This window comes from Lonchura striata, chromosome 2 (assembly GCF_046129695.1).
Source record: "Lonchura striata isolate bLonStr1 chromosome 2, bLonStr1.mat, whole genome shotgun sequence".
In the NCBI taxonomy this organism is placed as follows: domain Eukaryota; kingdom Metazoa; phylum Chordata; class Aves; order Passeriformes; family Estrildidae; genus Lonchura; species Lonchura striata.
In genome coordinates this window covers 86,612,958-86,630,676 of record NC_134604.1, presented here as the reverse complement: position 1 = coordinate 86,630,676, position 17,719 = coordinate 86,612,958, and the positions used below count along the sequence as shown (strand labels likewise).

Here is a 17,719-nt window from a genome sequence, read left to right as displayed (position 1 = left end):
CATACTCTCAGGTGGTAATCTGTAAAACTCACAGCCAGATTGTTTTGTGAGACTTGTTGCAAAAAATTGCCCACAGCTTAAGATAATTTGGAATGTTGTTTAAAGCTACTTGCCATTAATTTGAATTCCTTCTTGCTTGTAATCCACATGCACATGCCTACATCTGCTTCCCCTCCGAGTTCCTTTTGAAACTCTTGCTGTAGACAATTGACAACTGAAATAATACTGACCAAACTTTCTGTGAACCAAGCTTGAATGAAAGACAAAAATGCAGGAGTGTGTTTTTGTGCAAAGTGTAAACTTCTTGTGGAACTTTTTGTCTGGCTTCAGTAGATTGCATGTATATATATATATATATTTATATATACTAAATTTGACCTTTTAATGTGTGGACTGCACACCAAGAATGTTCAGTTAGTAAATATTCTGCTTTTCTTACTTTTCTGTAGATCATGCTTAGTTTTCACTACCTTTAAAAAGAAACAACAGGACAAATAAAAAGTGTTCAGTTTCTATATGCCGAGAAATTATGATCTGTCTTTCAGGTCCTCTCTAGAACAAATACAGAATTTTTGTCTTCAGGATCTGTGACAGTTTCCTTTTTAACCGTACTTGTTTATTCTTTTTAGGACTGTGACTCTAGACCATGCAACAGACAGTGCAAAAGTAATTGGGAAGGAAACTCTGAACATGTTTCACACAATGAAACTGAATATATCTGATATGCGAGGGGTGAGTTCATGGGAAAACTGAAATTCATTCTCTTTATCATCCTATTTCGTTGTCTTTTGTGGATTTTCTATTCCTTATGGTAGATGATAACCAAACTTAAGCAAAAGTGTAGATAATACAAAGCTTATGTAAATTAGTGTATGCAGTTATATCGTGTTTTGTAACCTTTGAAAAATGTGGTTACAAAGCAATAAATGTAAAAAAAATAATTTTTTTTTTGTGGTATAAATTAAGGCACAACTTAAAACATCCTGAGATGATGAAGACTGTATCTTCTACAGTTCTATCAGCATGTGTAAATTTTGTCTTAGAATTTTCTGTAAACCTTTGCCATACATTAATTGTGTAACTAATGTAAACTAATATTTAACAATTTGTAATGCCAATCAAAAATGGAGCTTTTGTTGTAGACTGCAAGTTTTAGAGCAAGAAAAGTTACCAGCCCATGTTTTGGCCTTTGTTTGAAGGTGGTTTTCTGGCTCATTTGATTCATGGCTTATCTGAGAACTCCTGCTCATCCCAGTTGTTTTGTCATAGCAGTGTGACCCCATGATGGTGCTATTTTGACATCGGTTTGTTAAAGTTACAGTAGAACACAGAGGATTTCTAAAACAAACCTGCATTAATTCATCATCTAGATATAGAAGTAGGATTTTGGTTCACAATGTTGCCTTGCAAAGTTAGCTCCCTGGCTTGGAGTTGAGGAAATATTTACTTTAAATATCTTATCCCATAATTGCAACTAAGAAGGTGTTAATAAACAAAGTCCTTACTATGTAATTATAGAAGAAATCCTGGCAGAAATATATGCAGTAGCTCCTTGATGCTTTCTGAGTCCCATATATAACTTTTTCTAAGTGTCAGGTTTCGTTTCTTTAAATTATGGAGGATTGGCAATAAACTCATAACAGTGCACCACTGCATTCTTAATTAAACACGTTTTGAACCCCTGCTGATTGGGTATTTAAAAGTTAAATGAAAAACTAGGATGTCAGGAAAAATGAGGAACACCTCATCTAAAAAAAACTATTTCTACCAAAATACTTTCATCCAGTGAGACTTTGCAGAAACAGTGTTTACAAGTGAAACAATAGTATTTTTCTCATTTGTAGACTGAAGTGGTGGATTTAGTATAGATTGTCTCTGGGGAGAAGCATTGCTGGGTAGCCAGATTTAATACTAACCACATTTTGTCAGTATTTCTGTATTTGTTAGTGTCTAAGAAATTTCATAAAAAACATATTGCTTAATAATCCTGTTGACAGCACTTTTTTATATCAGGGAAGTTAAGATGGTAGTACCTTTGTAATTTCTTAGTTGTTGGATTATGGTGGGTAATCCTGGGATTTGTTTGGGATGTTTTTAGTGGCTGTTTATGTGTATTTCAATATATTTTTATTTGTCCTACCTGCAGCCACAACAGGCAGGCAATTCCAAAGAAGGCAATGTTATTATGATATAATTACATAATTTTAAATTAATTTTATGTATTTCAGACTTCATTAAATGAATGCATTTATGTTTTGGATTTAGGTCGGAATACAGGTACAGCAGCTAGTTCCCATCAGTAAAACAACTTCAGCTCTCTCAACAGTACAATCTGGACATTTACCTGGTGGATCACATTCAGTTGTTGATCTTTTTCATGTTCAGAAAGCAAAAAAACACTCAGAAGAAGAACCTAAGGAAGGTCAGTAAGCTTTGTACTTAGCATGTGTGATCAGTTCTGAAGGACCCTAACATAGATCACCTTTTGTAATACTTACTCAGTATTATATCAGTGTAAAATACGCAACATAAAATTTCTGAGTGGGGTTTACTGTTGCAAATGAAAATGCTATTAATAAAACTTTGTACAGGATTAGTCCAATTGGGTTTTTTGTGGTTTAGTTGTTTTAGTTAATAGTAACAGAGTATAATTTGAAATAAAAGGTGTTATGATGGTGCTATTTGTTGTGTAAACTCTTCAAATAAGGCTAGAAAATACCTTTTCCTGTGTCTTGAATCTTCAGAGTATTTTAAACTATTAGATGATCACTCTGTATTTTCTTTCCATATGTATAGTATTTTTGGCTGCTATGGACCTTGAAATATCTTCTAATTCAAGGACGTGCACCTTCCTTCCATCTCGTGGTACCAGTGTCACACCTGGTCTCAATTCTAATGCCAACAACACTGAGTCTGCTGTCAAGTGGAATGGTGTGCATTCTCCTATCAGTGTAAAATCCAGGCTCAATTTGAGTATTGAGGTTCCATCTGCTTCACAGGTAAACCTGAGAGTATTAAACAGCTGCAGTATATTGTAATAACTTGGGATTGTCTGTTTTATTTGGACAGACCCAAAAGGAGCTCTTCTTAAATAAGAAGAGTTCTAGTAAAATATAGTGCACTGTAAGTAACTTATTGATGAAAAATATTTTGCCTTAATAAAATAAATAATGTTGAAGTTAGGATGCACACTTAACATTTGTACAGGATACCACTATTTAGATGGGAGGAGGACAATCTTTATTTAAGTAAAATATTTCTGTGCAATTTGGAGTTTTTTTTAGCTGTGTTTTAACAAAGGGACAGCCTTAATTATTCCCTCTCCACATGCTGTTCAAGTAGACTCTGTTAGAAGTGTCTGCTATGAAACAGCTGCACAGACTTCTGCAGGTATTTTAGGTATAAGCAGATTTACTTGCTCTTCTGTAAAAATGTCATTTAAATGTCTGTCATTTAAATCTGTAAAAGCATTTCTGATGTTTTTTAAACAGCTTTCTCAAGTATTTATCCATTTTAAGAAGCAAATTATGCTTTTGGCAGGAAACGTTTTCCTATAATGCAATATCCAAGCCAGCTCAGGATCTAAAAGTAACTTGACTGAACAGTGCAAAGCTCTGTACACTCAGATGCTGCCGTAGCAGGAATATGTATAAACAAGCGAAAACACAGTAGCTGTTCAGCAGAGTTCCTACTTTGCTGGCCTTATGGCACAATATAATATGGAATGTAATAAAAAATTCCGGGCTGGGAAGGAGTGGTGAGACTTAGTGCTACACTGCTGTTTGTATACTATTACTATTTTACTTTACTGACATTACATATGTTCGTATACTGACAGATTTGCCAGAGTTGGATGATGAAATAAGCTTTTACTTACTATCAATTATTCACTTGAAACAACTGAGATAACCCCTCAGTGTCCAGAAGCTGCTGTGTATACAATGACAGCTCCACTAGTGACTGAATGAATACAACTGACAAGCATAATTTTTCTCACAAGTAAAATTTAAATAAAACTATGTAGAGAAATGCCAATGTTTGCCTCTAAGTTCTGCTGAGTAAGACTTCATAGCTATGTTACAATAGAACACAAAGGATTTCTAAAACAAACCTGCATTAATTCATCATCTGAATATAGAAAGTAGGGTTTTAGTTCACAATGTTGCACCTAGAACTGTATAAAAAAACTAATTGCTTTACAGCTTTATGCTGGACACCAATTTAGCATTCATATCAACCTGTTGCCTGCATAATTTGAACTCGGAATTCAGGTTACTTTATCATTAGGTAGCTGTAGAGGAAAACCCGTCTATGTTTTTTGGTAAAAAGACTGGTCATCATAAAAAGATAAAACTGAGCCTTCATATTTACTGAGCTGCTTAATCTTAAATGATATTTTACTGCTGCAGAGTGTAACTCTCAGGTTCCTAAGGATGTTTGCTTACACAGGGTAATATGTAGCAGATTTTGTAAAATTCAGGAACTGTATAATTAATGTTCTGACTAAAATAGCTCTTACCTATTCCTTCGAAAAATCTAAAAGCTTTTATGTACTTGTAGCTAGATAAGTCTGTGCTAGAAGCTCTGCCACCTGATCTCCGAGAACAAGTAGAGCAACTCTGCACCATTCAGCAAGGAGAGAGTTACGGGGAGAGCAAAAAAGAGCCAATAAATGGATGTAACCCTGCACTTCTGTCACAACCAGTTGGAACAGTGCTTTTACAAATACCAGAGCTCCAAGAACCAAATACCAATATGGGAATCAATGTAATAGCCTTGCCAGCTTTCTCACAGGTAGGATGTTTGCATGGTATCAATAAACAATTACTTTTCATCTATAGGAAGTTAGAAGCTCTTTCTTGAGACAGCATTAACTGGAACCTATGACTTCCCACAATCAATCATTCACGGTCCTTTAATGTCTTTTAAAAGTCTGTTTTTAAATGTTACACTATCTGTCAGAAACATAGTTTGGTAATATTTATTGAAGATTATAGTAATCAGTTTGCCTATGTTTTTGCTCTTGTTTAATGTAAAACCCCCTCATATATGGTCTGCTTTGCAATCCAGGCTGTAAATCTCTTTTTTTCTCTATTGCAGCTGAGTTACACTAAACTGTAAGTCTGAAGCAGTCCTAAAATCAGCCTAGCTAAGTCACAAGAGACTCTGGTTAAGTGTGTGTTCTGATGGGGTAAAGCCAACCTCTGCTAGCTTCTCTGTACATGTGTTTGTTTGTATCCCATTCCTGAGAGAAGGGTAGCTATGGCTAAAGCTTGTGCATATCTCCATAGCTATTAAATATACAGCATGTCCAGGATGAGAAAAGAACAAAGATGTTTGTCAAAATAGGGACGTGAAAGGGCAACAGGGAGCAGTAAGAATGCTTCTAATTGTTAGTCTGCTCTTCAGCCAAAAAAGTTGCTGAGAAATGTAGTGTAAAAATTAAAAGAAAAAAAATTAAAAATCAAAGATTGGGTTACCCAGAGATACACTGTCTTGCACTACATCATTTAAAATGGAGCAGTGTTTTTATTTTTCTGTTTCATTGCACCTTTGCTATTCTTAAATGAAGTAATTCCACTTAATCACATTTATAGAGATCTGTCGCTGTTTCTAATGCATGATGTTGCTTAGCTGACAAAAAATCCAGGGAAAATAATGTAGAAATTCCACTAAATAAGGAATGCATAATTGTTATTTAAAAAAAAAAAAAATTGTAGTCTATTCTTTTACTAACAATTCCTCACTTTGATTCAAGTTTATTGGTTCAGAAACGGTTGTGTCAGTTTTTATTCCTGAACTGCGAAGTTTGGTTTTCCCTATAGATTAGTGTGCAAATAATGTCTGAGTTCTCTCTGCCCCAGCTGTTTTGAATTTTGTAGTTACATCTGTCCATAAGCAAGATGTGTGTTAAATTAGGCTGTGCTCTGAAGTACACTCCTCTGCACTTGGCTTGCCACTCAGTACTGTTTTTCAGAGTAAATGGTAACTGTATATGGCTTTCTAGAAAAATTCTTTTAGTTTGTTTATGCTTTATCTGTCTAATAATTAGGTAGTCAAGAATTGATTGTTATTTTTTAAAACAGCATTACTTTTTGAAGTTTTCTTTAAAGGACCTAGGTTTTTTGCACTGTTTTTTCTGTCTCTGTCTACTAATGTATTTTGTGACCGGGTTACTTGATCCAAAAATGCAACTTAGTAGAGCAGCCTCTTTGTTTGAAGATGTAGTTCAAGAAGAATTGAGTACTTTCTATTTATTTGTCAAGGATATCTATACTATCTATTTGAGAGTGCCTTATGCTCATACTCAACATTTTTTTGTGAAAGCCTTTCAGCTTTCTTTATTGGCAGAAAGAGGACTAATACTTAGAATTTTCATTTTCTGAGTTAGGTCCAAGTTTCATACCTAGAATAGTATGGTTGAAAAGCTTCCTGTAGGCTTGGTGGTGAGAAAAAAAAATGCTAAACCCAGTTCATTAATACAGGAGGAATTTTTTCTGTGTTAAAGTCAGACATTAATTTAATTCAAAAATATCATCTTACTCTAAATAGTTTGACACATTTTTTCTCTTGAAGTCTTCGTGGTAGTGTATATGCTATGACTGCATACAAACATTTAAATATACTTTGTGGTCCGTGAAGCAGTGAAATGAGTAGTAATAGGTTTTGGGTATAGAAATACTGCCAAGCACTCCAAAATGAGAACTTTATCTACATCAGAGGTAGATTATGCCCTGCCATCTTTTTATAGCTTAATAAAGTTTGTTTTGCAGCTCTTCATTCCTTTTGTCTGAGCTGAGATTTTATGATCAGGTGCAAAGCTAATTGGCTGATACTGATTTATTTATTAGAAAACATGTGAAAAGTTTCCTTTGTTGGGTAAATTTCTCCTGTGAAAGGGGTCTAGATAGGTTGCATTCCTTTCCAGCAGTTGCTGAAGTAATCTTAAAATTTAGAATAGCTGTATATCTCTGTAGCCTGGATCCTGCAGAAGCATGATGCAAAAAGTAAAGATTACAGATGCGTAGAAATGGATGAAATTTGTAATAATGGTGTTAATTGATGGTGGCAGGTTTTCATTTAATCCTTTCAGTGTCTTCAAGTGGTTCAGATTCCTCCTAAGGAAACTGATGTAAGCACATCAGAAATACTGATAGCTGTGTGCTGAGGTCATCCATGACTATAAAACCAAGGTTCTCCATAATGTGAAAGCTTTCAGATATGACATTGTTAGGACATTGTACAATCAGTTACCTGAAACTCCAGTTATATTGGAGAATTCATGTGAATTCAACTTATGGCTCCTCTAATTGAATTTTTCCATGTTACACTCTGAGTGAGCAGTGATAGGGGAATAACAAAAATGCTTCCAGTTCATGTATTGCATTGTTTCTGCACAAATTAAGTGGTGTACACAAAAACAGTATCAATGTAGAGCATTCCAAATCCTTGACTCTTGAATCTTTACCAGAGAGCATTACCTTTTTAAAAATGTTTTATGAAGTAAAATTTATATTTAAAAAGATAACTTACACCTGTGATGTAATTGGCTGCATTCCACTATAGTGCTTTGTTCTGCACAATCTATATGGTAATTGAGGCCAGAGCTGTTCCTGTTTCCTTCTTCAATTAGTGCATATTCTGTGGTGAAAAATTTATGTTGACTCATGGAGTTCTGAGAAAGGAACAAACTTATGCTAAATTGATGAATTCTAACCCGTAAGAGCACATTCATATTTATGATCTGTATTATTTAGATATCATGTGTGTGACTAGCACACTGTACCTCCCTGTCATAGTATACATGTTTTGGTTTAAAAAAAAAAAAAATCTTTGTTGAAAATAAGAGATACATTTTAATAACTTTTCAGATTGATATTAATATATACAGTATCTCAGATAATGATAGAAATTGCATTGTACTCTTAGAATAGTAATTGTCATTTTGACCAATTTTTTGTTGTTTCTGCTCATCTCTGAATTTTACCAGTGAAATGAAGGGCACTCTCCCACTGGCAGATTTATCCACTAAACTATAGGTTTGCTTTGAATTAGGTTTTGAAGATTATGAGCTAAAAACACTGTTTAGTTGTAATGGGAAACTCCAAATACAAGATGAGTCTGTCACTGATGTGCTACTTCAGACATGCAATGAGAAAAAATAACTGATAATACAAGAAATTTTATTTTGTCCATATAAGTGTGTCTGGCAATTGGCATCAAATTATTTCCTGATTAGAATCCAAGTCCCTGGGACAGTTGCTAGGGACTATGCTTTTCTCAGTCAAGCAAGTGGTGGTCAACTGTGGGAGATTAAACCCTTTTGTGCTAGTTCAAAATATGACATAGCTGGATTTGGCTTTTCCTGTCCTTAAAGAACTGAGACCATTTCCAAGAATATTCTGAGTTATATAGCAGCTTGCAGGAATTAGAAGTATCAAAAGAAAAAGAGGAACAAAATTCTGTCAGTCATAAGGTTTGTGTTTTGGAATTTGAAGGGGGAGTGCTCTCTGGGTTAGGCTTAATCCTGCTCTTAACCAGCTGTACTGGGTATCAGTAGGTGGGTAAAGATGGTTAGTGCATTATATGCTCATAATAGTAATTTTAATAAATAGAGTAATATTAAATGTACATTTTGTTGGTTTTACAAACTAAAATATACAAAGAAAATGTACAGTGTGTTTTACAGTATTTCAGTTATATCTCCTTTATTTTTGCTTAGCATAAAATGTAAATACCTTTCTCATATGAATGACCTAGAAGGAAGCAAACGGTGCTGCTCACTGCTAAAATAATCAAATGAATCTGTTATTCTTCAGGTGGACCCTGAGGTTTTTTCTGCACTACCTGCTGAGTTGCAAGCAGAGCTGAAAGATGCATATGATCAAAGGCAGAAGCAATCAGAGCAGCAGCCTGCTAACACTTTAGGTGAGAATATGTAGTTGTGCAGTTGTCTTCTGGTATAGGAGTTGTTTGCTATCTAAACAGCTATGCAACCCTAAGTAACAAACTGCAAAATATAACCAAAGCTTCTCTGAAGATGCTGTGTTCAACTGAATTTCTGTATTTATTTTTAACAGTCAGTTACCACCAGCTGTGGTTTCAGTTTGCAAACAGGTGCCCAGCTTTACACAAATTGGTAATTAATTCAATTTGTGGCACTAAACTCGCCCACATCCATATGCTTGTCAAATGGAATCCAAACTTCATGTCTCTTGTGATTTAAAGTAGTGCACTTTAAATCACAAGACACGGTAGTTAAACTCTTTTCAGGGTTCCCTGAAACCTGTAGCAGTGGCAGCTTTTTGGAGCAGCTCGAGAAAGATATACTGCATCTCACTGACTGTCTGATAGTCAGCTGGGTTTACTCTGAGCTGATCATCCAGGTCTCCTTTCTATAATCAGTAGAAAGAAATAATTCCCTGTGAACATGCTTTGTCATAAAAATAAGTTGTAAATGTTATTGGCTTGATTGCCAGTTAAACACTGCATTGTAATTATAATCACACCCTGATTTCATAGCCAGTGGACTAATGCAGATATGTGAGAATGATGGAATGAGAGATTTCCTTTATAAACTGATAAAAGCATTGTGGAGGCTTTACACTGCTGGCTTTGCTGATAACACTGGTGGGATAACACAGTGCTCTGAATGAGGTGAGGCAGTTTGTCCAGTAGATTCAGATTTCACCAGCTGCTTAATGTGAGCATTCAAGTACTGAAATGCTCACATAAAAAAGCCTATGAACAGCTGAGTGTCCTCTGCGTACACTGAAAGTCCTTTTCAATTTGAAATGGTGTGTGTATTCAAGTTGCTTTATCTAGGCTGTGTTTTCTCAATTGATTATTAGATTTTTGTGGGAGATACAGAGTCCCCCTTTCAATGAAAAAGTATTAAATTTTAAATGTATCGACCACTGACTATTCTTGTGTTTTTCAGTGTCAAAAAATCCTTTGCTACACCTGAAGCATACAACTGTGAAAAATAAGAAAAAAATACAGAAAAAAAATCCAGTCAGTCCTGTGAAAAAGATTAAGAGTCCTTTAAAAAACAAACTTATTGGTAGTCCTGCAAAAAACATGCCAGCTACATCTGGAAGCCCACAGAAGCTAATAGATGGCTTCTTGAAACAAGAAGGAACAGCTGCTCAGGTACTTCTAACATGCACAGCTTTTGGTAAAGCTGTGTCTGCTTCTTTAGACTGAGTTCAGGTTGCTATTTTTCTTTACTGGATTCTTCACTGACATTTTCCTCTGTATGTATATGGTGCTCCCATATTTGTCAGACTGAGCATTGTCCACTTCCATGTTTGGAACAGGCAGAAGCAGTTCCATCAACTTCAGATTCTGCAGGCCCATCAGCTGTGCAGACGGAGCAGCAGCCAGGCTCGTTCAGGCCACAAGCCCCAAACCTCGCTGGAGCTGTGGAATTCAACGATGTGAAGACGCTGTTGAAAGAGTGGATCACGACAATCTCAGGTGCGGGATGTCGCACTGGCTGATCTTGCAGTGCATCACAAAGAAAGCTGCTTAGAGTAGGCTTTTTGTACTTCCTTTCTCCTTCCCTTTTCCTTTTGCTGCTTATTTTTCACTTGTACTCTTGAAGTCTTACTGCCTTAGCAGTCTTGGAAGAACTTGATTCTTTTTACCAGTTGTTATTCTGTGGCTTTGCCAGCTCCCCTGTCTTGCTTAACATCATGAAAAGTAACATGATCCCTCTTCAAGCCATGTGTCTGGTCATTGTCCTATGCCACAATCTTACTTGTGTCTGAGGTTTACTGTCTTTTTCCAACATATTGCAACCACTAAGATGAAAGTTCTTGAAAGGGAATTCATTTTTTTTTGTGAAGATCTCTTCTTAGTGGCAAAGGAGTGCAGGGTTTGGGGTATCGTCAAAATAAATGCTGGGAAGAACCCCAGATAAAAAAAACTGTGCAACTGTGATATTCTTGCTAAATTGTGATTTGAATTAGGTCAGACAAATAGCAACTCCTTAAAACCTTGGGAAATTTGACCTTCCTGCCCTAGACATTGTTACTCTCCTAAGAGTTTCAAAACAGCCATTGCTTTCCCTTTGGTTACTGTTAGCTTTGCTGTCAGTTGTTCTTACTGAAAAAAAAGATGTCTACAAGACAGGCATTTCAGGACCATGAAGTCCTGTTATGGGCAAAGCTTCTGATGTTGGGAAGATGTGTGAGACTACAGAAATTGTCAGGTGGGCCCCTAATATGCTGACACTGCAGAATTTTTTTCTATTGTATTCCCATTATTCCATGATTATATTCTAAGTATACGTAGAGAAAATACCTGATTTTTAATTTTTTTTTTAATTACAGATCCTATGGAAGAAGACATTCTACAGGTTGTGAAATACTGTACTGATCTAATAGAAGAAAAAGACTTAGAAAAGTTAGATCTGGTTGTTAAGTACATGAAAAGGTAACTTAATTGCTAGTATTTGTGAACTCCAGACTATTTCTGTTAGAATCTATACACTAGATGCTGCATTGTGAGCCCATTAACCCATTAGACATTCCACTGATGAAAGCTTGAAAACTGGGGTTGAGGGAAGGAGTTGGAGCATTAAAATAGGTAATTTGTGAAAAATTAAGAGTAATATTTAGTAGTAATTCATAGAATCACAGAATGCTTTGGATTGAAAGGGAGCCTATGGGTCACCCAGGCCCGACTCCCCTGTCATGGGCAGGGACTTCTTCCACTAGACCAGGTTGCTCAGAGCTCCATCCAGCCTGGCCTTGAACACTTCCAGGGATGGGGAATCCACAGCCCCTCTGGGCAACGATTTTGAGACAAAGATTGTAGTTTTCATCAGCATTGTCCCTTTTCTTCATCCTGTTTTTGTTCTTTTTTTCATGGTATCTCTAGACCAGATTTCATTCTCTTGCAGTATCCAGATTCTTTCTCACCTCCAGCCTTTAAATGCATTCCTGTTACTTTGTAATTGTGCTCCTATTACTCTTCCCATGAGTTTGAGGTTTTAATTAATTTATGACTTGATTACTAACTAAAGGTTAACCATGGGGCTCAGTTTTCTAGGTTTTAGATCTGCAAAATATGTTTCACAAAATGAGTCAACGCCAAAAAGACTACAGAAGTGTAGGAAGTTCACTGGGCTTTTGTATTATGAGATATCTTTAGGCCCTGGAAAATGCACAGTACACTGTGCAATGAACTTTTTCATGAAATCTGTATAGTAAATTCTTTATAAATTCAGAATTGTCAGAATGTCCCATTCCTGATCCCTGCATGTTGGAGAGACCCACTGATGGCAGTGGGTCTCTCCAAAGGGCTCACACTCTCCCTCCAGAGCTCTGAGTGTAGGAATCCTCTGCTCCCCTGCACTACAGGGATCTAGAAGGGAGACTGAGTGCAGAGCTGCTTTGTTTTCCTTGGGCAGTTCCTTCATACACTTCTTGTAGCTGCTGATCATAAGAGTAACTCGCATCATAGGGAGAACTCACAGTTCTCTGTGGATTTTGTTTTTAGCAATAAATATAAAAAATAAAAAATTAGCATAAAAATAATATAGTGCCCCAAACCCTATTATTTAAATGTGTTGACTGCACTTGGTATTTGTTGGAAATAGAGAAATATTGTCTTGGGATGAGCAAGTAAAGATCAGGATTCAGAAGCTTGCCATTTCTGGTCTTCAGTAGGCAGTTGGTGGAAGGTCACACACTACTTAATTCACAGGCTCACACCACTGCCATATGCCAGCATTCACAAGCTGCTGTGACACTGCTCACACTTAAGTAAGGCTTGGTGTGTTTAAGTAGAGAGGGAGGGCTTTACCAGGACTGAAACAAAATTCCATTTGTGGGGAACTGTTGTGATCTTGTTTTCCAGTGTGAAGACCAAAAATTATTGTAAAAAGGACTGGTTCTGTAATGGTAATTTTCAGCCTCTTCTTCCTTTTCCTCTTCAGGTTAATGCAGTCATCTGTGGAATCGGTTTGGAATATGGCATTTGACTTCATTCTTGACAATGTTCAGGTAGTTTTACAACAAACTTATGGAAGCACATTAAAAGTTATCTGAACTTGTAAAGTAAAGAGCTTGATGAGAGCCTGGAGCTCTCTGCTAGCTGTGCCATAAGTGCTTGTGAGGTATTTGCAAAGTGCATGATAGTAATGCCCTGAGTTTTTATAATTTCAAATTTCTTTTTAAACAAAAAAGTGTTTTGTACATTTCTTTTCAGAAAGTGCCAAATTTGTCAGTATTGCATGTAAATAATTGTGTTAAAATTCTTTTATTGTAGTATAGAATCTATTTACAAAATGTTTGTTTATAAAGTTTTATGGATTTTTACAGTGAAGTGTTTACAGTTGTTTAATAAAGAACTGTATGTATATTTTTGTACTGATTCTATTTTGTGATGCTTCAGTTTGAATATAGTGAACCCCTTTTACTAAAGCTGCAGCTTTGATTCATTTCACAAAGTTTTACACAGTGGCACTGCCTCAACACATGGAGAAGGCTGCTGTACAGGCACCTGGCCACTTTTTGTTTCTTCTCCACTAATATTATTACAGATTTTAAGCTGAGGGAAGAATATTAGTTCATTTTCAGTTTCATCCTTCAGAGATGCAAGCCAGGGTGGCCCAGCCACTCCTGAAGCACACACGGGATGTCAGCTGAAGCCTGGGTGCTGTCTGACCTTGGGTGTCCTGTCACATTTCACATGCTTCTGGAGGAAGGCAAGTCACCCCAAAAAGCAGCACCGTAAGGAGGAGGGAGTAGCCAACACGGAGCATTGGTCAAGCCTGCACCCATCCTCTACACTGCCCCTTACTCAAGATAGAGACACGTGTAAAACACTACCGTTCTCCCCAGCCTGTGGCATGCATTTCCTTCATGCAGCATAACAAAACAGGTTGTAGGGAGTGGCTGAGACAAAATAAACCATCCCATCACTGTGTCCCTGCCTGGGGGCTGAGCTTGCATCCCGGCAGTTCGTTTTCCGGGCAAGTCTGCTTTTCACAGGTGTGCACCAGCCTCACACAGTTGTACTTGGCCCAAGACGTTCAACAAGGCTGTTCAGGGATCTGGAGAGAATGAAGAACACTTGACAAAAAACAAATTGGTAAGAAGAACCTCTTCCGAAGAAATGATAGGGGGAGGTGAGAAGTATCCCACATAATGCTGGGTGTAGAATTTAGAGCGGGAATGTAATTTAAATGGAAGCACCTTGCCTAGCACAGGGCAGGAGCTGCTGTACTCAGAGCAGCTGCAGCTGTCAGTACAGCTGGGGCAGAGAAAGCTGTGTGGTACATCCCTGTCTGCAGCACAGCTTACAGCAGTGGCAGCATGGTTTTAGCTTTAGGGTGTGACCTTGGCTTCCTCCTGCCAAACACTGGGAGAGGTACCAACCTCTGCAGCTGGGTGATGTTTGAGGAAAGGGCAAGGAGATGTCACTTCCCATGACATCAGTACAGCTTTTTCTTAAATCTCCTGTACCATCCTCAGGGAGAAGCTGATGAAGTACAGGCTGGAGAGAGAGAAGTTTACTGAAAACTGGGCAGGCAGGCCCTGGGCGTGGTGGTCAGTGATACAAAGTCCTGTTAGAGGCCAGGTCCAAGTGGCACCCAGAGCCAGTACCAGGTCCAGTCCTATTCATCACCTTGGTAAAGGACCTGGGCGATGGGGCGGTGCAGCCTCAGAACGTTTCTGATGACTCAGGGTGGGCTGAGAGGGTGGGGGCTCCTGCTTCCAGGGTCCCAGCAGGTTCTGCTCCCAGGGAGGGAGGGGCCAGCTCCGCAGTAAGGCCTGGGGCTTGCTCAGCACAGCACAGGCAGCTGCCAGGCTGCAGGAGGAAGATCCCCAGGAGTCAAGGCAGGAGCTCGTTTGCTCTGCACTGAGAGGCAGCTGCAGTGCTGAGCCCTGTGCTGGGCACAGAGCAATCCTCAAAGGCAGGCCCCAGTGGTGCCAGTGGGAGCGGAGCTTCTCCCACAGCACAAGGAGGGCTGAGACAGCACAGACCTTGAGCAGGCTGTGATCCATGTGAATGATCACCTGATGGTGCTCATTTCCCTGCATCCAGTCATCGATACCATCATGTCTAGAGAGATGGGCATTGTCTGAACCAAGATCTCTTAAGTTTCCATTAGTTTCCAGGTCGAGTCTTTTGGGCCCCCTTCAGTCCCTGCTTTGTACTCTTCGCCTTGGTTTAGAAAAACCAGCACATCAACTGCTCACATCAAGGCAGGTATTGCTGAAACTCAAGCAGGTATTTTACCAGTCAAGTTTCAGGTACAGCCCTGGTTTTGGAACCGGCGCTCAGACAGTTTAAAATTGGCGTCTTTAAAAGAACTCAGCATTAATTAACTGTCAGGCTATTTTCAGTTCCACAACAGGAGCCTGCCAAAGGAGCGTATCTGTTTCCCAGAGACTATATCTGTGCAAAGAACACCCTTAGGGATTTGGGAGAACAAAGAAGAAAATGTTGACCACACTCTTAGACATCTATGTTCTTAAGAACATTTTATTAGTGTAGTTTTCATGATTGCATAGTTTGCAAAATAAAATTTTAACAATTAAATGCAGTCTCCTCCCTCTGATCATTGTGTTCACCCACTGATGGGAAGTTGCACCACACACCAACCATAGTGAAAAGTTCCTTTTCAATGGCAAGTTTAAAGTGTAACCAAAAAAAAAATCCAGAAAGTTAAATTCCATTTGCAAAGGAGGCAAGTTACTAAATGTTCCTTTGCAATGGAGTCTACATAATCTCAATCATAACATTCAGATTTTTCCAACACAAAAAATAATCCAAGTGACAGAAGAAATATGATCAAACTGCATGTTGAACGTTAAACTCTTGTAAGTATCTTAAATGCTAAAAATCTCAGCTGCATAAACAATCCTTGCTTTTGTTTCAGCTTGTGCTTCTGAAGAGTGTTTTGCTCCCATCAACATGAGCTGCAAGTTACCCAGAGACAGCCTCAGCAAGAATACCTCAAGCTGTCATTCCAGGCAGGGAGGCAGGGGGGGTAGGAAAATGCTGGGATTACAGTGACTCCAGGTCATCACAAACATCGCGCTGGAGCTAGTTCAGACCCACGCTGTCAGGTGACTCCACAGCTGGGATGCAGCAGCCAAAGTTCACAGCTCCCGGGCTGGAAGCTGTTGGCAGGTGCTCGCACCCCTGAGCAGCAGCTGGAGAAGAGATGGCAGCTCTGAGCTCCTCCGGGAGTTGTGCCGTGCTAAACACCTGGCTTGCGCTCCTGTGCCTCGGGAACACTGACATCACCGCCCTGAGCACACAGGAAGTGGATTCTGAGAAGGAAACGCCTTTGCTGGAACAGCCTCCACCCTTCTGCCGAGCAGAGAGAGGCAAGAGGACCCCTGCCTGGCCTTTGCACGTTTACCACAGCCCAAGAACAGAAATTTTGATTACTGAAGCAAACTGTAAAACAAATGGGCTGCTATGTCCATCTCCTTTATTTGTGGCTCTGCATTATAATGATTACAGGTTGACTTCCATGAACTGTACAAGCAGAAAAAGGTGGGCAGCTATGCTTTACAACATTGTTTCACACAAAGCAAACAGAAATACCCAATTGCCTAATTTTCTATTTTTAAAAACTCTATAGGCACAAAGCAGAAGAATGTTGGAAAAGAAAGTCAAGAGGTATGCATAAATAAAGAAGTATTTCTTACATCAAAAATGTTCTGAGAATCACAAAGTCTGCAGAAGCTTGGTTAATCAGATACTGCAGTACTGCTCTCATCAGTATAAAAGTGAAAGAGCTTTAGTTCTGTAATAAAAATTCAATTTATTTTATTTTGGAGAGAAGGAGGGAGAAAGGGTGGAAGGAAGGTGTAAGAGAGGGAAGGGCAAACTTTAAAACAGCAGCCAGTATTAGGAAGGGTAATAGGAGAGGTGAACAGGCACATTGGAACCATGGGAACATGTAAATTGACCACTGTCAAACCAGTGTAAATTTCTTGGTTTCTCATGGAAAACATTTTATCCACATATTTTCCTCCCAAACATATATCCAACACTGTCTTCAATATAGGACTTTGTTGGTAACTTTTTTAGTAACAGGAAGAGTGCGTTTATTCCTGCCTCCCCATTGCTGTAGAAGTTATCTAGATGATTTCAAACACTTTCTTCAGTTCTACTATAAGCTGCCAGTCAGACTTCTGCATCTCATCCCTGAACCAGTCCTTCAGAGCATCAATGGACTGACGGCTGATCTGTAACACAAGACAAACCCGTCAGAAACACAGAGGAATTAACAACAGCTTTCAGCACACTGGAAACAGTTATTCTGAAGAAAAGACAGTCTGCACACCAGGTACACTCATTCTAAGCCCCCATTTGCTACCGATTAGCTGAATTACGCACTTTATTTGTTTTCCTTCATTTCTCCTCACACCATGTCCCTTGTCTAGAGGGGCTGCAGCTGGACAGACCATCCCACACCTTATGCTGCAAGGCAAGAACTGGAGAGGTCTCCTGCTTCCACCAGGGCCTAAGGACCAGCAATCCCAGCCTGTCCCTCTCCCAGGCCCTACTTGCCCTTCATTGGTGGGCATACACCCCTGGCACATGTGTGGCAGGAGGTGTCCTATGACATGGTGCTAAAGCAGTTGGGAAGATGGAGAGCTCTGGCTTTACTTCCAACAGCGAAAGACAGAGCAAAGGATCATCTCATTCAAGCCCAGTGCCACACAGTCAGAGCAACTGGAGG

The 17,719-nt window shown here is 38.7% G+C and overlaps 2 protein-coding genes across 6 annotated transcripts in view; one reads left to right on the top strand and one right to left on the bottom strand.

Annotated features, from left to right (window-relative positions):
• REV1 (REV1 DNA directed polymerase) overlaps nt 1–13,371 on the top strand; it is a 55,157-nt gene extending 41,786 nt beyond the window's left edge. For all 5 annotated transcript variants that reach the window (XM_021546719.2, XM_021546720.3, XM_021546718.3 and 2 more), the window contains 9 exons: nt 630–732; nt 2,266–2,422; nt 2,797–2,999; nt 4,561–4,794; nt 8,820–8,928; nt 9,941–10,152; nt 10,320–10,479; nt 11,337–11,439; nt 12,947–13,371. In XM_021546719.2, coding sequence (XP_021402394.1) covers nt 630–732; nt 2,266–2,422; nt 2,797–2,999; nt 4,561–4,794; nt 8,820–8,928; nt 9,941–10,152; nt 10,320–10,479; nt 11,337–11,439; nt 12,947–13,058 — 1,393 coding nt within the window. In that variant the 3' untranslated portion in view covers nt 13,059–13,371. The remainder of the gene's footprint in view (nt 1–629; nt 733–2,265; nt 2,423–2,796; nt 3,000–4,560; nt 4,795–8,819; nt 8,929–9,940; nt 10,153–10,319; nt 10,480–11,336; nt 11,440–12,946) is intronic.
• A 2,103-nt stretch (nt 13,372–15,474) lies between these two features.
• Nucleotides 15,475–17,719, bottom strand: part of EIF5B (eukaryotic translation initiation factor 5B) — a 35,772-nt gene continuing 33,527 nt past the window's right edge. The window contains exon 24 of the mRNA XM_021546723.2: nt 15,475–17,222. Coding sequence (XP_021402398.2) covers nt 17,115–17,222 — 108 coding nt within the window. The 3' untranslated portion in view covers nt 15,475–17,114. The remainder of the gene's footprint in view (nt 17,223–17,719) is intronic.